Source organism: Monopterus albus, unplaced genomic scaffold, assembly GCF_001952655.1.
Source record: "Monopterus albus unplaced genomic scaffold, M_albus_1.0 scaffold130.1, whole genome shotgun sequence".
NCBI lineage: Eukaryota > Metazoa > Chordata > Actinopteri > Synbranchiformes > Synbranchidae > Monopterus > Monopterus albus.
The window spans coordinates 1,107,458-1,127,564 of NW_018128010.1; the positions used below are offsets into that span (position 1 = coordinate 1,107,458).

At 39.0% G+C, this 20,107-nt stretch overlaps 2 protein-coding genes across 3 annotated transcripts in view; both read right to left on the reverse strand.

The window, feature by feature from the left end:
* b3glcta (beta 3-glucosyltransferase a) overlaps nucleotides 1-13,160 on the reverse strand; it is a 55,304-nt gene extending 42,144 nt beyond the window's left edge. Inside the window, exons 1-2 of the mRNA XM_020613128.1 lie at nucleotides 12,884-13,160; nucleotides 5,058-5,101 (exon numbers count right to left, since the gene is read on the reverse strand). Coding sequence (XP_020468784.1) covers nucleotides 5,058-5,101; nucleotides 12,884-12,947 — 108 coding nt within the window. The 5' untranslated portion in view covers nucleotides 12,948-13,160. The remainder of the gene's footprint in view (nucleotides 1-5,057; nucleotides 5,102-12,883) is intronic.
* A 2,010-nt stretch (nucleotides 13,161-15,170) lies between these two features.
* wdr95 (WD40 repeat domain 95) overlaps nucleotides 15,171-20,107 on the reverse strand; it is a 20,050-nt gene continuing 15,113 nt past the window's right edge. For both annotated transcript variants that reach the window (XM_020613108.1, XM_020613109.1), the window contains exons 23-31: nucleotides 19,901-20,063; nucleotides 19,707-19,802; nucleotides 19,546-19,604; nucleotides 18,700-18,832; nucleotides 18,523-18,562; nucleotides 18,001-18,089; nucleotides 17,085-17,260; nucleotides 16,863-16,963; nucleotides 15,171-16,743 (exon numbers count right to left, since the gene is read on the reverse strand). In XM_020613108.1, coding sequence (XP_020468764.1) covers nucleotides 16,895-16,963; nucleotides 17,085-17,260; nucleotides 18,001-18,089; nucleotides 18,523-18,562; nucleotides 18,700-18,832; nucleotides 19,546-19,604; nucleotides 19,707-19,802; nucleotides 19,901-20,063 — 825 coding nt within the window. In that variant the 3' untranslated portion in view covers nucleotides 15,171-16,743; nucleotides 16,863-16,894. The remainder of the gene's footprint in view (nucleotides 16,744-16,862; nucleotides 16,964-17,084; nucleotides 17,261-18,000; nucleotides 18,090-18,522; nucleotides 18,563-18,699; nucleotides 18,833-19,545; nucleotides 19,605-19,706; nucleotides 19,803-19,900; nucleotides 20,064-20,107) is intronic.

Genomic DNA, 20,107 nt, shown 5'->3' on the forward strand with positions numbered 1-20,107 from the left:
GACCCGGTCCCGGATAAGCGGAGGAAAATGGATGGATGGATGGATGGAAGAACAAGCGGCTCAGCTTCATTAATAATCCAGAACAAAAGTGGGAATGAAAGACTTATGTCTAGCATTTACATTTCACATTTTCAAGGTAATGCAATTAGTGGGATAAATTGCAGTATTTAACCCCTGTATGTCCGGTGCAATCTACTGCCTGACGATTCTGTTGCATCAGTTTATGGTGCTATAGTCTGTGCTTTAGTTTTTATCTATTTTAACAAATAAAGTAATTTGTTAGTCTCACAAGCTTTAATGTGTTTTACTTCTCTCTTTTTTCAGGTCCATTAATTTCAGTATCGGTACGGTTCACTTATGTGTTATTCCATAAAGTTGATAATGCCACAATTTCACACATAGTAAAACATTTCAACAGGGGCACTCTTACTCAGTTCGACCGTACACCGAAGGATCCAGCTTTGTTTTTCTAAGCACAGGAAAAACGGTTTCCAACACAAGCAACCAGGCTGCACAAAAGAGTTGACAGTGGTCCAAATCTGGTTGTCTACAGCAGTGAGGCAAAGGTTACTGTCATGTCCTTGTTGTTATCAGTTATTTAGGGTCACAGTGTGCTCCCTGGCCCCTACATAACATGGCCAAAAGATGTTCTGACCAAATTTTAGCCACAAACAATGTGCTGCAGCTAACTGGCACTAATGCATTGGCTTTCCAGATATTAATCTGGAAAAGATAATTAACTCTTGAGATCTGAAAACCCAATATAAAACACCATTGTACTTCTAACCAACTGATGGAGATTCTGAGAATACCATCAGGACAGCACTTCTTTAACAACAGCTTGTTCACTGAGCCACCAGACAAACCAAAGAAAAGTGCACCATTAACATCAGTCTGCAAGTTGGCTAATTAGCCAGTTAGCTGCAGCACATTAAGCAGTGTATATTTAGATGTTAGTGGTCTTTACTCCTCAATTGCTGATACAGCACACTCTATCCATGCTACAAGCTGTTATCAGGCACAAACACCAACATGTGAAAAGTGATGTCTTCTACCCAAAACTACATCCAGATGCCTTCTAGCTAAGTTTTTTCAGCATACTATGACCTGGATGACTGAGAATTTGCACAGACAATGTTTCCCAAAGATTATCTTTTCCTTTCAATAATTAAAGTACAGATTAAAAAAACATTTCTACTTCAGCAATAACCAAATGTGATTTCAGTAAATAGTTACTGTACTGTACTATGAGCTGAAATGCTTTCAGATAATCGATGCCGTGATGATTTTGTACTGCTAGGCAAACTGTTAGCATTTGTCTGAGTGCAGAGAGCTCATCAGATGAACATGCATACAGGTTTGTAATTTCAGAAAAAGAGTCTTGTCTGTTCTGCTGAGATAAGGTCATTGCTGAGGAGTTACACATCAAACTCACAAATCTGCTTTTGAGTTTGATTTTCCTGCAACAACTGCCCAATGCAAAGATACTGCTGCCATGTACCAGTTGTAAACATCCCTGTGTAATTTTTGGTAGTAGTCTCTGAATACAGTCCGTGCCTTGCATGGAATCAGATTTAACCCCACTGGAAGATGGTCTTCCAGTGGGGTTAAATCTACATCTAAATCTAGAATCTAAATTTACATGTAGTGACTACCTTTGCTAAATGTTGTTTGGGAGCTCTTTTACACAGAGATGAAGATCTTTACCCTTCAGAGGACAAAGGAATTCAATGCTTTATGTAGCCACATGTTGGGAAATAAGCATGTACGCCTCCTTATCTGGGTTACCAGTTCACAAAGATAGTATATAGTTTTGGAATGAGTAGGGATGGTGTTGTGGAACACACCTTTTTTTGTGCTATGGAACTTTGTGAAGCAACTATTTAGACTAGAAAACACATAAAACAACTCAATGTCTCCCAAAGATCAGCACTTTCAATTACGTCCACTGTTTTGGTTGAGTCCTTGTGTAGGCTGTATGGTTTCTTGTTGTTTTTTTCTCCGATATCGCCTGAAGGTCAAGTCAACACCTTCACAATAAAGCTTCTTGCCCTGCAATTTGTTTTCATTTCTAAACCATTTCTCACAGTGTGCAGTCCTCTTGCATCCATCGTCTCACTGTACAGGAGTATTCTGAGTGCAGGAGACCAACCTCTGCTGACATTAGCAAACTTGTAGTATACTTGTTGTTCAAGCGGTTTTTAAAGCGGCAGATAGTCACAGTACCTCTACTTGCCTTTGTTGGCTTGTCCAAGTCATTCTAAGTTCAAACTGATGCCAGTCATCAAAGGCTTTAGACCATCTTCCAGTGGGATTAAATCTGATTCACATGCAAGGCACGGACTGTATTCAAAGACTACTACCAAATATTACACAGGGATGTTTACAACTGGTACATGGCAGCAGCTTCTTGTAGCAATGTCACATACAACCCTGTTGATCAAAGCAGAGCCTGTAGCGTTTCAAATCCTTTCCTCCATTGGAAAGGAGCAAACAACTGGTTGCAGAATGACAGTGAAAATGTATTTCTCAATTTTACAAACATGTTGTTGCAAGTTTGATATGGCTTTGAGGTCTGTGGTCCATAGCACACACACTGCAGGAGCCCTTGTAGATTTAACAAGGTTTTAATCATGATGGGATGAGCCCAGCTGTTTGAAGTCATCGAGGAACCCTCTCTTATGCAACGCCAAAACTTCTAAGCTGGCCATCTGGCCCATCAATCATGAGAAATAAGCTCTGATCAAACAGTGGTTTAAAGGACTACATTGGTCGATTGACTGCATTAAATGCAGAACATGTAGGTCTACATAATGCTGCCAACTTTTTCCAAAGCGCACTATGATGTTTTAAATCCATTAACACATTTTTATTACCCTACAAGGATGCCAACTGGTAGATGCTGTACACAACACATCTATGATTGTTGTTGAATTCTGTGAAGAACGACATAATTCCCACTGACATGCAATAACACAAAAGACTGCAAAACAGTTTGCACCATAGTGGGTTTTTTTTGGCTCTATAAGTTACAATACAGCTCAGCAAAATCATGGTGACACCTGCAAAACAAAATCAGTGGCTGACTGAAAGATAAGAAATATGCCTTCAAATCCACAACAAACAAAAACAGATAAATGGGTGAAAGTACTATAAAGAGCAACATTTTTTACAGTATAGTTGAGAGGAACATCATTCATGTTTAACAACTGCATGAGTTAAAGCTGATGTGCGCCGACATTCTCAAGAACCGTTTCTCGGAAATATCTGGCACCAACAAAACAAGAAAATATCTTTGTTAAAATGAACTGCAGAGACAAGAGTCAAAATAACTTTTTTGACCGTCCAAATCACAAAAAATACATGTATTCTTGATTTGGAAGCTTTGCATAATATGATGTGTTGTACATAAGCATATACAGTGGTGTGAAAAAGTGTTTGCCCCCTTACTGATTTCTTATCTTTTTGCATGTTTGTCACACTGTAATGTTTCAGATCGTCAAACAAATTTATATATTAGTTTTAAATGACAAAGAGGTTCTACATAGTGCAACATTTTTACAAAGTCAATAATCCTCTGTAGAAAGAGAATTAATTAATTGCTTTACTTAGCAATTGGCCATTAATTTATAATCATGTGTTATAAAATACAATGTATGTAAATAACTGCCAGGTCTCTCCCACCGTGGCCCTGATGTAAATTCCATGGCTTTTGTTAACTAAACTGGAGCAATTCCATGACCTAAAAATCTGTATTCCTTTCTAATTTGTTAATGTTGTTCTAAAGCTCAGGTGGTCTAAAAATGAGGAAACAACCTGGTTTCCACTTTGCAGATGCGCTTGGTTGTAAAAAAAAAACAAAAAAAAAACATATGATGAATGTCTGAGACAACGTGTAAAACGGCCAGCACTCTGTCTGGGAAACACTCGTCAACATTTAGTGATATTGGATAAAATGCAAATGCAATAGGGACCCTTCATTGTTAATAATCTATTATTATTATTATAATACAAGTTACCATCATGGCCGCATGGTTACAGGACAACAACCCCCCGTAGAGATCTCAAAAGCACTAGCAGACACAGTCAGTCAGAGTCAAGATCAGAAAAGAAGACAGAAATAAACTTTGAGATGTTTTCTGAGGCTTTCTGAAGACATTGCATTATAAGAGTTAAGACAAAAAGGAACTCTATAAACCAGTCTCTCATCTTTTTTCCAGCACATTAGGCATGAATTTTATTCATGATTATGTTTCCCATTATTGCAAAAACACTATTTCTTTCATTCTCTAATGGGTTTCTTCAACTGAACAGATGCCATTTAAAACTTTGTTTTATCACTCTGACAGGCAGCTGTCCTTAATTGTTCTTTGATTAAGAAAAGAAAAAAAATAAGATTGAGCATGTTTGACTGAGCATAACTTCTTAAAAGGTAATGTGGCAGAGTTATGTAAAGAAAACAGGTTTAAACAAACTTTTTTTAATTAAAATTTGAAGTCAATATCTTCTCATAAATGTCATCTACAGTAACAGAAAACCAACTGTTTCAGGATGTTTGTTTTTAATTTCACTTGGATCACATAGGAGGTTTAGGTGATTAGAAGCAATGTGAGACAAATGAAAAGGAAAGGAAAGGGCAAAACTTCCTCGGCAGAAAAAGTAGTTGACATGAGTAAAAAGCAAGACGATAATTTTCTATTTCTGTGATGCTAAGCAGCCCTGCCAGGAGGCTTACTGTCAAAATCGTCTCAGCTACGGAACATTTTAATTATTCATCGAGCAGCAACTGCAGACGTAGAAAAAGCAAAAATCAAGGAAACTTGCAGTTGAGTAAAAAGCAAATTGGTTTGCACTGCAGAGCGAATTAAACTTCTGAACTAGAGGCCAATAATCAGGCTGTTTATTTGAGATGGTCAGGTAATTAAGGCTTTAATAGAGGTGAGGAGACCAGGAAATAAATGATTAACACTAATTACCAACAGAACAGCAATAGCATGAGGATTTAGACTAGTTTGCACACAGGAACTAAAGAATCATATGTCAGCTGTTTTTCTTACCTGTGAGCCTTTTCCTGATGTGCCAGCAGCAGAATTACTGTGACCTGTAATGGAAACAGAAAAATACTGATAGAATTTTGAATAATGATGCAGGCAGCAATGAATCCTTTTAAACTGGACCATCTCCTTTTTTCCTTTGCATCAGGTCACCTCTCTACCACATTCAGACAAGGCTCATGATTCAGATGGTTTTACCTGACTCATGTTATTATTTATAAAAAATGAAAATATTTAATAATTTATTTATCATGAATGCAACACACTAGTCGTCTATCCAAGTTTGTAATAAGAGCCAAGTCTATTCATATGGTCTATTCTTGAAATTCTGACAATTTCAAGCAGAAAGATTCCCAGGATTTCAAATCAATACAACAAAAACAGCGGCATCACGAAGAATGAATTTATGCACTGGTTTGTAATAAATCAGGCTGCATGCAGACCCCGACATTAGTCAGCTTTACATCTGACTTTAATTAGGCAATAAAAGCAAGAAAGGAGTTACATTTTCTCTCTTGATTGGCTGCAGCAGCCATTACAGGGCGACTGATTAAAACCTAAATGCAACAGATATGTTTTCTCGGAACAAGGCAGCTGAAAATCTATTGTCACCCAACATCCCAGACACAGCCATAAAGTCCAGAATAAATGTACATATTTCATACCATCGATGCAGCCTGTGTAACTTTGCTTTCATGACCCATTCTGCAGTAATTTGGACAGACATTAATTCCATTCACTGCTAAGGAACTCGCTTCTTAAATTATTCAAAGAGCCGAGTTAACTTCAAAACACTTCTGTGTGTAAAGCCTGGAGTAAAGCCACCGGATCAGTACAAACAATGTAATGAACCTAATTATTTTAGTCATGAAAGCACCAAAAACAACAATGGATGCTAGCCAATTTTCAAACAGTCCAAATTCGTCAACTGAGTCAAAGGAATATTATTTCCCTGTGTTCCTTTCAAAACTATGTTTATAAAAGAGCAGAATACCCACATTAAAACAGTGATTACACCTCAGGTCTTCATCAGCTCACACACAGAATTTTCAAAGGGAGATCTGATTTTCACACATTCTTTACTTTCTTTTGTTTGGCGTGACAAGAGGACACTGCTATCTGTGGTTTACAATAAAAAGAGTGTTTCTGTAATGAAGGCAGCTCAGAATATGCCTCAAATAAGAGAAAGTAATCTCACAAATGAGGAGCTGTTGATGATCCTTTAGCTCAACCAGGAAGAGAAACAACTACACAATGTTTCAGTATAGAGCTGTGTCTTCAGATATCAGCAGAGACTTTACATGTTTTCCAATCAGTTTTGACTTATTTAAAAATGTTTATGTAAAGTTAATAATATTAGTAATAATAATAATAATAACAGCAAATAACCAAGTAATAATACAAATAATGCTGTTAATATTATTGATTATTGAACAACATATGGAAAGTTTGGACATCTACAATTACATGACATCTGAACAACGTTTGTCTGGGTGAAGAACATGTGATATGGTTGAAAGCTCAAGAAGATACAAGTAAACAGACCTTGAGTGGAAACAGTTTTGTCAACTATAGTCATGGTCAAGCTGGTCAAACAGTCAAGCTCAAAGTCAGTACTGAAAAATTCCTGTTCTGAACTTGTTCCTATTTAAACAGCTGTTAGCTGGTTTGTTCTTAGCAACCCCCTCAAACAATTACAGTACAACAAGTGTACTCTATCACACAAAACATACATCTCCTAAAGGAAAAAAGCCTGTGCTGGATGATAAAAGGAGCAACTAAAGACATTAAACTGTACAGTGCGAGAAATATATCAATCATTTGCCTTATGCTGCCTTTTTTTTTTACCAAGGACAGAAAAACCAGCTAAAACACATGGCAAACACATTATTATCCAATGACCACACATTATAATTGTCAGGTGAAGTTCTGACCCAGCAAATCATAAGCAAGCAGCGACTACATTGTCGTCTGGCATCCCAGTTTCTGTCAGCATTAAAAATGCAACGTTTGGCATGAAGCCAGGTTTGCTAAAGGAATCCATTCAAGTTCACAGCACATTCTGCTACATTTGCTCAAACTTGCCATCTTTTCATGGCTTATACTTGAGATGGGAGGGAGAAGAAGAGACACACGAGGGTGGGTGGGGGGTGGGGGGTGGATTGAGTCCCTATGTAATGTCAGTGCTGATGGGGACACCTCCATCTCATCGCCTCCACAGCCTGCATAATCAAGTCTGTTGTTTCCAACCACGTTTTCAACAGAGCCGCACCGAGGGGAACTTGCTTACTTTGATTTGAGAAAATCTGAAAATCACTACATGATGAAAGGTCACAAGATACTCAGTTTACATTGTCATTGTAATAAAAGCCGAAGTCTGATGCAATTACCCAAGAAACACTGCCCATAACAATAGGAGGGAATCAGGTCGGTACTATATGCGTGCTATGAGAATTTAAAGAATTTGACCACAAAGGAAAGTGGATGCATACTTTACAAAATTACAGTTGTCTTTCATTCTCTAGAACTACTTGTCCGCAGTGTAACATCTTGATAGTAACTGAGCAGCAATTTACTTGTTTGACAATTGGTATCTGACTTCACTTCCACTTCATCCAGAATTAAATGGGGACAGAGGGAATTGAAAAAACAGAGATACCACATGAAAGTACTTTGAAGTAACTAAATCCCATTAACAAAGGCAGGTGTATTACATTAAGTTGAATGCTAATTATCCACAGTGTCAGCTTTAAAAGAGCTCTGATAATCACCATGTCCTTGTGGAGTATTCAAAGAAAAATGGGACAACTAAAGGCTCCCGAAGAGACTGAACCGTGAAGAGCCCCAGCTGCTGCCACACCGGTCCCCAAAAACAAAGTTGTTTAATCTAGCAAGACAATAAAATCAAAAGTTATAGCATCACAGTGTTGATATGTCAGATACCCAGAGACCAGTGCACAAACATCCCCAAGCTAAGGGCCATTAAACTGGGATCCAGGACTTGCCAACCCCTACTAAAATCAGCAGCTCAGCACTCGGGTTTGCACACGAACACTGTGCTGTACTATACTGTATTCTATAGAGTCAAACCTTCAGAAAGGTTGAAATAAAAGGTGAATCAACGTAAATTCTATGAGCGGGTACAAAGTGGACACAAATGGGATTTTCATGTTGCTCTGCTTTCAGCATTAAGATGTAAACAAAAGTTCATTTTGATTTTGTTTTGTTCATGAAAATTCGATGGCTGCAGTGTTTTGAAGTCTGCATTAACCACAGCCTACTCTACTGTAGCATATGTAATGACTGTACAGAAGTTAGCTGTAGCTGTTTGCTAACTGGCAATGTATGCACTGACATGGGTCTGCAGAGTCTACACAAGGACATAGGAATTACAGTATGTCCATACTGGATGATTCTGCAGCTTGTGATTAATGTCCAGTGTTCATTGCCAATTCAGGAAGCTGTTCGCCCTACGTGCAGCTACACAGAAAGTATAGTGTGGAGGTCAGGGTGGTGAACGGGCATGTGGCAAGACGGGTGTCTAACACCAGGCACAAATGTTCAATTAACATTTGGCTTTTTTCTTTTATTTCAAACATATCCATGATCTTTATTTAACCTTGCCCATAGTTGTGCCTTGCTCAGATATGATAGAAAGATTTTTTCAAACATTGGCAGTAGGTGGCAAAAAAAACAACACACTTTTATTTAACTTATTTTGGGAGTCTGCCGAATCATTCTACATGGATGAATTTGTGCAACAATCAGGATCTGTGCCAGCGAAAGTGTGACAGCTCAGACAAGGACTGATCTCAAAAATGTATCAAGAACTCCCAATTCTTTCTGTTATGGCCACTCGGTTTCCTTCTAGTCTCTGTGCTTTCGAGGAGTGGAGGCGCACAGCTGAAAGTGAAACATTCAACTCTTACAGACCTGTCTTGACCTCAATTTGTGTTGCCTAGAACATGTACAGGAGAATCGCTCTCTCTTTAAAATTTGCTTCTGTTCAGTCTGAACATCTCAAGTTGACGTAGAATTGAGGGTTTGTTAAAGTGAGCGCTGGTTCCCACTCTCTCGTCCCTACTAGTGAAAAATAAACGTAACATAACAACAAACCTATTTTTATATTGTAGTGTAATTATTTCATGGAAAAAATATAACACTGTGTGAGGACACAGGCAGCAAACATTAAACGTGGCTCCTCAAAGGACAGGCACAGATGGCACAAAGTTTGTACTGTACATACAGCTGTCATAGTACATCTGATTTGTATTTTTGCAAACTGTCCCACAAACTGTTAGGTATGCAGGAAGCACAGACTTCATCTGGCACTCGTATATTAAACTTTTTATCCTGACTCAAGCAGACAGTTAGCCTCCTATTTTTAGCTTAGGATGTTTCATATACACCTTCCTTGTATGTTTTGAAAGGTGCGTTTCAATAAAAACAATTTACACCTTTAGTGAGTTAATGAATATGGCCGTAAATCAAGTAAAAAATAAAACTAAAACGTCAACACGGTATGGTATCTGAAATCATTTGTCATTAAGTGATTTAAAATTTGTCTTCAATAAACAGACAAAATGACTTCCTCTCTACTCTGAGTGTTTTGAACCACAACTGCCTGGCAAAGAGAGTGTATTTACAAGGAAAGGCAAATCATTATTTGAGTGTTTTGAACCACAACTGCCTGGTATTTACAAGGAAAGGCAAATCATTATTTTGTCTTCAGTGTTTCTAAGCACCACTAGGGTTTGACAGTAGGGTCAAAATCCTATATCGCCATATATGAAATGTTATAATCACAACATTGATGAATATCCTGAACCTTTTTACAGGAAGTAAACTGTTAATGTATAAAATAACCAGACATAAAAGCCTGTTTATTGTTGATCAGGGAAATTAAATACCTGGCAAATTAAAGTACTTGATTACATTGATGTATAAACCAATAATATCCATTGGTAACATCCCTGAGTCAAAGTAGCTCAGTCAGGAGTGTGGTGCAAAGGCAAGTACACAGAGGAGACCCTCCCTCAGCAGCACTTCCTGTGGGATCCACAAGCATGCGCTCCGAGACCAGTCAGAGATATACAGTAAATCCTGGGTCTGAATGCGTGAGGCGTCTCAGGGGCACATCTACATCAGGTGCGTGGTCTGCTTCAGCCAAACTTTCTCACTGTGGATGAGCCAGAGCAGCAGCTGGACCCTGAAGTCCTCCTGAATCACTCACCCTGTCACAGAGAAAACTCATCCTGGCCACTCGGGTCCACAATCTCATTCCTTCAGTCACTGCCCAAAACTTGAGATGATAGCTTTGAGAGCTTCTCTAAGTGGCCAGGCTCTCTTTTCACCACCATTAATCCCACAGTCCTATTACTGTCACCTCTAAATAAAGCCCTAAAACACCTGAATTGAAGCAGCCAGATTACGGCAGCTAACTTTTTTCATAAAGTCAACATAGTTAAATCTGTCCCTTTTGGGATGTTGAAACTGAAAAAGGATTTATAACCACTGGGAATTGACCAACCAAGTAACATTAATGTTCACTTTTTACATAAATAAATACATTTAGACAACAGGCACCAAACCACAACCACAATAAATGCTTCATTTAGGCATTTCACTAAGCTCACACATATTAAAAGCAAATACACTTGAGTGTTTTTTATATAGAACCAACTCACATCCACATATCTATTTTCAAATTAAGACTTTGCTGACCTACTACATGAGGCACAATTGAAATGTTGCCTGTGTGGACTGGAGTGGAGCTGCTGCTCCTCATCCAAACTGCATCACATTCAGCTGCAAACCAGTCCAGTGCATCTCAGAAATGACAATGTGCTGAAGCCTCACGGACGACATCATTGAAAAACAGCAGAGGTGGCACCCTAATGCCACCCAACTGCACACTCTCCAGACCTCGACTGTGCCTTGATGTTAGGTCCATGAATATTACATACAGGGAGAGCAGACAATTGGCCTTGTCTGAGTCTGATGCCCAGCTAAATGTGGTTGACTCTGTGCCAAACTCACAAACACAGCTTTTGCTTGTGCACAGGGAACCGGTAGATTGCAGCATGGACCATGGCTCCCCATACTGCCCAGACTGTTCTGTAAGGCTGACATATCCGCAAGCTTAAGACAAAGTAGTGTATATGTTCTGGCTAATTGACCAAATCTTCAGGTAAACTAGAAGCCAACATTACATCTTTTTACCACTAATAATAGAGCCTAACTATCTGGTTGTTCTTTACATAGAGAAATCAGTACTAGAAAAAAGAGGAATAAAGTACAAGTATTCCATCATACACTGTTGTCATTGAATTTTTAATTGTATCATGACTGAACTGAATTGTACAGACCATACTGTGCATTGGAATATTAAATCATTGTGAGTGGTAGCAAGTGTTTGCAGCATTACGATTCATAGATACGTGGGACTGTTGGCCTGGAACAAGGCAATATTTAATATTTATTGGTTTCGACCTGGGATAATCAGTTTTAAACCTACACTTACACTGTATTTTAACTCATTCTGTGGTAGGAATGGGACAAAGATTTTTTTTTCTTGATACAATTCATTGCACGATATGGTGTCTACAATTCAATTCAGTCATGATACAATTACAAATTCAATGGCAACAGTGTATGATAGAATACTTGTACTTTATTCCTCTTTGTTTCATTTTATACCACTGCTTTCTTTATGTAAAGAACCATTAAGTTCCAGAGATAGTGGGACTGTTGGCCTGGAACACGACAATAATTAATAATTCCTGAACTATTTTATCCAAGCAGATGTTGCCCTTTCTTGCAGCACTAAAAAATTTACAGATCCTTGTAATCTGGTCTTTTTTTTTTTTTCTTGCAACAATTTCCAGTACCAGCAGGACAGGCAGACTCTCCTGCTATCGGTATTTATCTCATTGTGGTCGGGGGGGGCATCCACATGGTACACTGGGCCAGTGCAGCCCACCAATGCACCACACATCACGGATACTCTTCCATATGTGTATAACATATTATATGCAGATCTTTCTCCTTAAAGGTGAAAGACACATATTATATGAAAAGTTAATTAGTGGTTAAAACGTGCTTTTTAAAAACTGTGATCTAAAATTCACCTCATTTGCTCCAGCAACTAGAAATTTTAAACCAAATAGCCTACATTACCACTCTTTCATAATGCTGGTAATTCTGTGGATATGGTTTTTCACCCTTATGGCACCAAAAAAGCTTTGTTAATGCAGCTGTCGTTTAATCTGCTTAATCTACTTGTGCTGCTAAATTCCTGATGCACATCCCGAGTGACAGAGAAACTCCCACTTCGTAAAGCTTGCACTGGCTGTTTCCGGAGGTGCATTCATCCCCGGGCTTGGCTCCCACCAGAGCAGCGCCGATGTGTCGGGAAGAAGCCGCGTAACGCAGCTTGTTGCGAGTGAGAACTGGTTTCAGGGGGAATGCCGTGATTCCTAAAACCCGGGTTATAAAAACCTTTGCATATGAGTAACTCTAACTTAAACTTACAGCCATTAGTGTGCATAAACCCACATGGCAGCCGGTACGTGAAAATCGCCTTTCAACTCCTCAGGAAGTTGAGGCGAATCATGGCTCCGCACTTCTCCAACAGTTCTAGAAATGCTGGTCTCTTCCTGCCGCTGGAAACGCGGGGTCCAGCGCTACACTGTCGCTTCTGTCCGAACACAAGCGTCACCTCAGAAATCAGGACACACTGTTTACTGTTGAGGCTGTCATTACGTCCCTCACAGCTGTCTGCTCTGAGCCCCCTGACATGAGGATTAGAAAGTGAAGTGAGGACTTACAGAAGGAGAGGAACAACAAACAGCCTGCCACTATGTGCCCGCTATGAGGGTTGTTCCACAGCATCCTGGCAGAGTCCTGTGAGCAGTGTAGGTGATGAAGAAAGCTCTCGGTGCACAGGCTTTCTGGCAGTGTTTGAAAGAACCAAGAGGGCTTTTCCTTTTCACAGTTTCACGGAAATCGGGGAGTGGGTTTGTGCTCTGGTAGGAGGCAGCTCCACTTTCTGTGCAAGGCGCAGGGACGCGCTCTGCTGGCGGGATGAGCTCACTGAACTGGGCTGACGGGCAGCCCGCGCAGATGAAGGGGGGGGGGGGGGGACACCAAACAACCCCATACACATGAGCTCCAGAGAAACTCCTGCTTCTGAGCACTAGAGCTGGAAATAGAATTTTGTTGGAGATTCAGTTTTGGATGATATAAGGACGAAACAGACAGTGTAGCAAAAGCATCATCTTCTTTTAGAATTTTTATTTTAATAACCAAGCCTTATAGTTTGATCAGAACTGCACCTTATTCAACAGAAAGAGCTCTGACAAGGCCATAGCCAGGATCTTATAGTCTATTTGGTCAACAGATTGTTTAAACATCCTTAAAATGTCACTTTCAAATGCCTTCAGATCAGATAGCAGGAAATCCTCACATTGGAGAAGCTGAACCAGCAAATGTTTGGCCTTTAAGAAAGTATTTTATTGATTAATCAGTTATTTTCAGATTAATCTTCCATAGACCAACCACTTGATTAATTGTTGCAGCTGTAGTCAGGGGTCCATGCAACACAGCCATCCCCTTCTAATTGTTTTTGACTATAGCCAACTAAAAGCCTGTACAATTATATTTTACTTTTTCACATTTCATTTAATGAACTGCTCAAATAGATGCACGTTTTATCTCACCACATGATTATCTAAATGCTGCAAAACAAAAAACAATGCTGAAAGAAATAGACCGGAAGTATAAATTTAGTTTTTTTTGTGTGTAATTATACAAATCCTTTTTAGCTGTAAAACAGTACTCTGAATATGAATAGTTAACAATCCCCCTGTTTGTTTGTTTTGTTTTTACAGCAGACAGTTTTTCTTGCCACCGCTTCAGATCTCCCACTAACCTGTGCCAGTGGCCCCTGGATGTGGTGCACCTAAATGGGATGCTGCCATTGTTAATGCTTTGAATAACACTGGGGTGCTTTTTATGCAGTGTCAAGTCTGTCAAGTGTCTGTTGTGAAAAAGGTCACTCAGGACCCAGGGTTTATGTCCCTACTGGTTTGTACAGTTTTAATGATTTAACCTTTTCAGTCGGATGCTGTGTTTGTACACGACAAGAAACAGGAACCAATTTATCAAAGTCTTTTCCCCCCTTACACTTCTTTTTGTTGATTTTACTGTCATACAAACCCATGATACATGATACACCCACTCAGGTGCCTTTGTTTTTTATTTTTTTGCTTGACAAACCTCTTCTCAGGGCTGTGTGGGAGTACAGACTGCTGTTCATTGGCAACTGTCTCACTCGCCTTTGATTTAAGTTGAATATGTTAGAGTTTGACAACTTACACCTCATTCTATCATTAACACATAGAAATTGGCTACATCATATTTTCCCAGCATAATTTCAGTTTGAGCGAGGGGAGGCTAATTACCCACAGTAATTGAACACACTGGTGTACTGCGCCTGTAAATACACTTAGTGAGTTAGTTGGATAATTGTGCTGTTCTATTCTCTGGAGAACATGGTAATGCTGGGCTACTTGTGTTATATTTTGGTCCCAAAACAAACAGTGTATGTTGCTAGGTGCCAGCATGTACTCAAATGTGATATCACATGAATTCAGCTGAAAACAAAGCAGGAATTTTTACACATCAAACACAGTAATTTTAATTTTACTGGTAATTTTACAACTACCAGTAATTTTAAGAATGGCTTCAGTGCATTTAGGTGTCATAGAGCTAATTTTGAATGCAGGCTTATGAAGCATCATTAGTTGTCTGTATTTCCTGCTACTCGACTTGCAGCAAGGTTCTCTGTATACGAGGAGTCCAGATAAAAGTTAAATAGTGGTTGTTTTGCATATTCTCTCAGTCGTGAAATACATTTGACAGGAAGGCTTTTTCCACTTTTGGCTAAGCCATGTCTAACCCTGACATGCTACACTTAAACAACATTAAATCATACACACTTTCTGTCATATATACACCATATCAAATTGTTTTGTGTTGTATTTTGATCTTTAATGATCAAAAACAAGAATGCATGTAAGAATGGCAGTCATTTATTGAAAACACACTGACAGTTTAAATTTAAACAAATATCCATCTATCTATCTATTGCAGAAACAGAGATCCCAACATCCTTTGAGGGCAGTTTTTCATTCAGATGCATGTCTCCCACAGCCAGAAAGGAGAAAACCAATAATGTCACCCTGAATTTTTTTTCCAGTGACAGTAAATGAAAAAGGACAGTTTTTGGAGAGTTGAACACATCCTTAAATATTGAAAATCTTTATAACATTGTACAAAAACACACAGCACAGTTCTTTCATGTACCAGCGTAGGATGGTTTTCACTTGAACATCACATTGCTCTCCAGCCTGGGTGTAACTGAAGTAAATGGATCTGTGCATAGCTATGACCTATAATTAAGATGTTTCACACCTAGAATATTTAGTCTTCCATTTTGAAAATTACCATGCTTTCTTTCTCTCAAAAGGTGCTTATACTCACTGAGGACTTTTGAATAGTTCAGAGCTCCCAGAGCTGTGCATAATAAGGTTACAGGGCAGGGCCAAGTACTAATAGTCTCTGTAATTAAAAAATATGGTGTATATAATCTCCCCTGGGTCAGTCCTGGAATTATTGTTTATTAACATTAAACTGCATGACCTCTTACCATGTGGGGGGAGGGTGGGCGGTACTACACTGGGAGTGTTTGCCTGCACAAAAGATGACAAGTTTCAGGTTTTCAAGGTGTCCATGGATCTGTAGTTTATGAACAATGGCCCAACAAATTTTAAATACCATGGTGACTGTTTACTTGATGGAATGTGCAAAATACAATCATATGCACAGACACTTTACAATCCAATATACCTCACTGGCTCATTTTGTTAGTTCATGTGATATTTTAATCAGCTTGTGCACACACGACAGACTGCAGTATATCTCACGTGCCCCCTACTCATACCTAAAAGCCTCTATTCGCCACTAAAACAAAGTGATAAGTTTTATTTTTGATTTTCATCTAATTCCATCATATTTTCAGTCAGGTTGAGGGCAAGTAATTAGTGTTGCTTATAAATGTGTGTGTTTTTCATAAACTCACTCACTAAATTAGTTCAATTAAACTTCAGGAGTACTGAAATAAAATACATGCTTTACAGCTGGAAGTCATGAATGTCAAGGTAATCACTGCTGCTCTAGTCTAATGGTAGCAACCCTTCTCAACAATTTTTTTAAATTTTACATTTCAACAAACAAATGAGAACATCCTGAAATTTGTTTTAAAATAGTTTGTTTTCTGTTAAAAAGGTTTCCAGACTTCTTAGTCTTCTTTATTAATTCACAACAGTTCAAAGCATCTTCATGTTACAATCATACGTTTTCACACTTTCATTCATTCATTGTTTCACTTTACATGGTCCATTGTTGAGAAAGCCAGTTGTGTATAATTACATGAGCCCCCAATTCTCTTTTTTATGTACTTCATGCTGCAGTGACCCAGTTACCCAAATGCAATCAATATAGTGAGGAGGATCAATACCATGAGGGAGAGGTCAGGTCTTGCACTGATGTTTGATGGCTCCACAGTATCAAAGCCTTTCAGAGTGCAGAGCTTCAGTAGCTTGTGCCTGGTCATTTCAAGACAGTCCTAAATGCAAAAAGACACACTCGCTCTAAATATAAATCTGTCGCTTTTTAAGCTGAGGCTGGTGTAAGACTTGCAACGCGTGTACAGTAGAGTTTGCTGTTGTAATGGTGATAACTCACCCAGTGTTGCGTCCCTCTGGGTAAAACACGTTTTAATCTTCTTCAATGTCTGTGTCACTGATGGATGTTGGAAGAAGTCTCGGCTTACTGTGCATCTCCGACTGCAATTATACCACAAGAGGAGCAGACAAAGTTCAGTTCATTTTTAACATTTGGAGGGGAAGCCAGAGAGAGAATACCTTACACAGATCAGATAGTCGTTTGTGAAATAATGCAGCTCACCTGCAGTCCCTCTCTATTCTTGTCAAGACTGACGGCATCAGAAAGCTGTGTTTTTACTTTCAGAAGTTTATGATTTGGCATACTCAGTGGATCAATTAAAACTTCATAGGGAACAGCTGGATGCATCCAGGAGGAGGAGATGTGGACACTCCAGATCTCAGGCTGTCCAAAGGTCCCTATGGAGAAAGACCAATTTAACTCCAATTTAAAGTGTTGCCAAATTGCAAGACATGCTGCTGAGAGAATGTGACACAGTAAAAACTGTGGCTTTTTAAAATGTCACAATGTCTGAATCCATTTAAAATCGCCTCTCTGCAGCAGTCCTACTGCACTGCACGCCTCCCAAAGACCCACAAAAACTCAAATTTTTATTTACAGCAAATTATACATTTTGAAAAATAAATGCTTCATATGAACTAATACTGAAAAAGATGTGCAGACCGGTTGAAAGAGTGAACATCTATCTATAAATATTTATATATTATGTAATATTGGACTTACATGGTGCATGTTTCTGAAATGAAATTGTGTTATTAACAAAAAGTAAGTGACATACACTAAATCTGAGGCCAGGTAATTCTCTAGTGTACGAGTTCTGGTTGTTTGCTGGTTCACTAGGCAAAACATAATTAAACTGCCATGTAGTTTGCAGGGTGCACTGTACTTGACAGGTACTTGAAGGTGACAGGGTACCTACACACTCCACAGAGAGTGGGAGGACAGGGGGACCATGGGGGCTCAATAGCTCATTTTTACTCCAGGGCTACCCTTGTGGGTTAATCCAGCCATGTGTACAGTGAAATGAATTTGCCGTTAAATAACTGCATTTCCACCACAGGCACTGTACTAATATTGTTTGCATGAACATCAATAATGTTTAGAATGAGGGGACTGACAGATGCAAAATGACGCCTACCTATGAATTCCCCATGTGCACTCCAAAGGCGCACAGTGCAGTCAACGGATGAAGTAAGCAGCACTTGATCATTGTCAACAATCTGCAGACTGGACCAAAATAAAGAGACATGAGATGAAACAAGAGAAGGCATTTCTGGCAGAACCCTCTAAATCATCCACTGTGTTGGTGCATTTAATGGCAGATGCACCCCAGGCAGCCTCTCACCTACACTGATCGTCTGTTTATAGTGAGACATTCCCACACACTGTCTCTTCTACACTTTGTTTGTCTGCTGCAGCAGGAGGAAGTTACTGTGTGCTGTTCCTGCTGCCATCAACACCCCAGACTGGGAACAATTGTATTCAGTAAGGAAGGGCCCACAGGGAGTTTAAAATATACAACAAACTCAAAGATTAGGACGCAACCCAAATCTACCTGCTGTTTGACTGCAGTTACCCAGTCATTTTAAATTCATGAGAAGAGGGATTTGTGACCATGGAATGGTGTGTTGTGTATGTGTTGTGTATTTCTTTCACATACCCAGTAACTTTCCTGGTGTGGGCCCGCCAGAAGTTTTCGGCTAAATAAAATTTAAAACAAAAAACAAAAAAACAGAAGCATAAACACTCTCAAAATGTGATTTAGCATGTTCTGACATCACTTCATATTTACATGGTATGTGTAATCAAAAGCAAAGGCAAAAAAAAAAGCAGCAACCTCTTGGTGATTTTTGCTCAGGTGTAATCTTCTCCATGTTGTAAACACAGATGTAACCAATTTGGTCAGCAATGTATAGTAACGTGTCGTTGTCTGTTTTAGCCAGTTTTGTAACCTTTTGCTGGAATCTAGACTGTAAATCAGAAGTTTCAGACACAGTATCACCGACATTCTTTTTCATTTTTACACTCTCTCCTACACAAACTAACAAAATAAAAGAGACAGAATCAAACACTAATGTCAAACTGTTATCTTTCCTGTGGTGACAAAATGTTAGCTTCCCTGCAGACAGACCTACAGTAATATGTTCCCCTCAGACAATAATCCTCCCCAAATAATCAGATATATTGTATAACACAAACTGTGCCAGCCAGCCAATAAACTGTAGAAATTAATCATAAAAAGATGAAAACACATGAAAAAAGAGCACCTTACAATGGTTAAAAGCCATTGTTGCTAGGGAACAAAACACAGCTGGGGTATGATAGCAAGACAAAAATGTAGTTTTAAGGTTTTTGTGTGTCTTTTCAGAAAAATATTAACATTTTTTATGTTTTATAGCCTAAAAAGATCATTAGTGCTTATTTAAGAGGAGGTTTTGGGGAGAACTGTTCTGGATGCCCCAGTGTTCACCCGCCTTTCAAAATGAAGGGTGCCTGCTTTGCATTACACGGATGCATGGCAGATACCTGCTAGTTGTTTAAAACCTAGAACTAACCAGAACCCAGAATTAACTTGTTCTTTAATCAGCAATTTTTAAAGACAAAATAGGAAAAAAGAACTAAAATTGCATTTTTTAGTATCCAAAAGTAAAACTGAGCAAAACTGTCAATTGAAATAACTTACAGCTTTGAAGCTGCTCACAAACCTTCCTCCACTGAGCACATCCCAGAGATTTATACAACCTTTAAAAGAGAAAATGCATAATTAACACTGTATTGAAAGACAACGAGGAAGACTGTAAAGTACAATCACGTCCTGTAATTAGCGTTGCTTGTAACACTGACCCCTGGCCCCAGATGACAGGAGAGCAGTAGCTGAAGAAAACTGCTGTAACTTGGGGTGTTTCATAAAAATTATGCATGGAACAGTTGTGTCAAGTCCTGTGTAACAGAAAAACATACAAGATAAATGTCGTATGCACTGGAGAGTTCACTGAATACACTATATTCATCATTCACACTGAAGCTACAAAAATCACCTTCAACATTCTGGCATTCAGCTGGAGGAGGGCTGACAAACCGAGACAGTATACACCCAGAAACCATGTTCCACAATATAATCTCTCCATCATAACTGCTGGTGGCCAGGAGAGATGGGGGACAATGCGCCACACAAAGGATGTCGTCCTTATGGCCATTTTTCTGAAGAAAGACAGAGTGTGAGTGACTCTAACATCTTGAGTAAA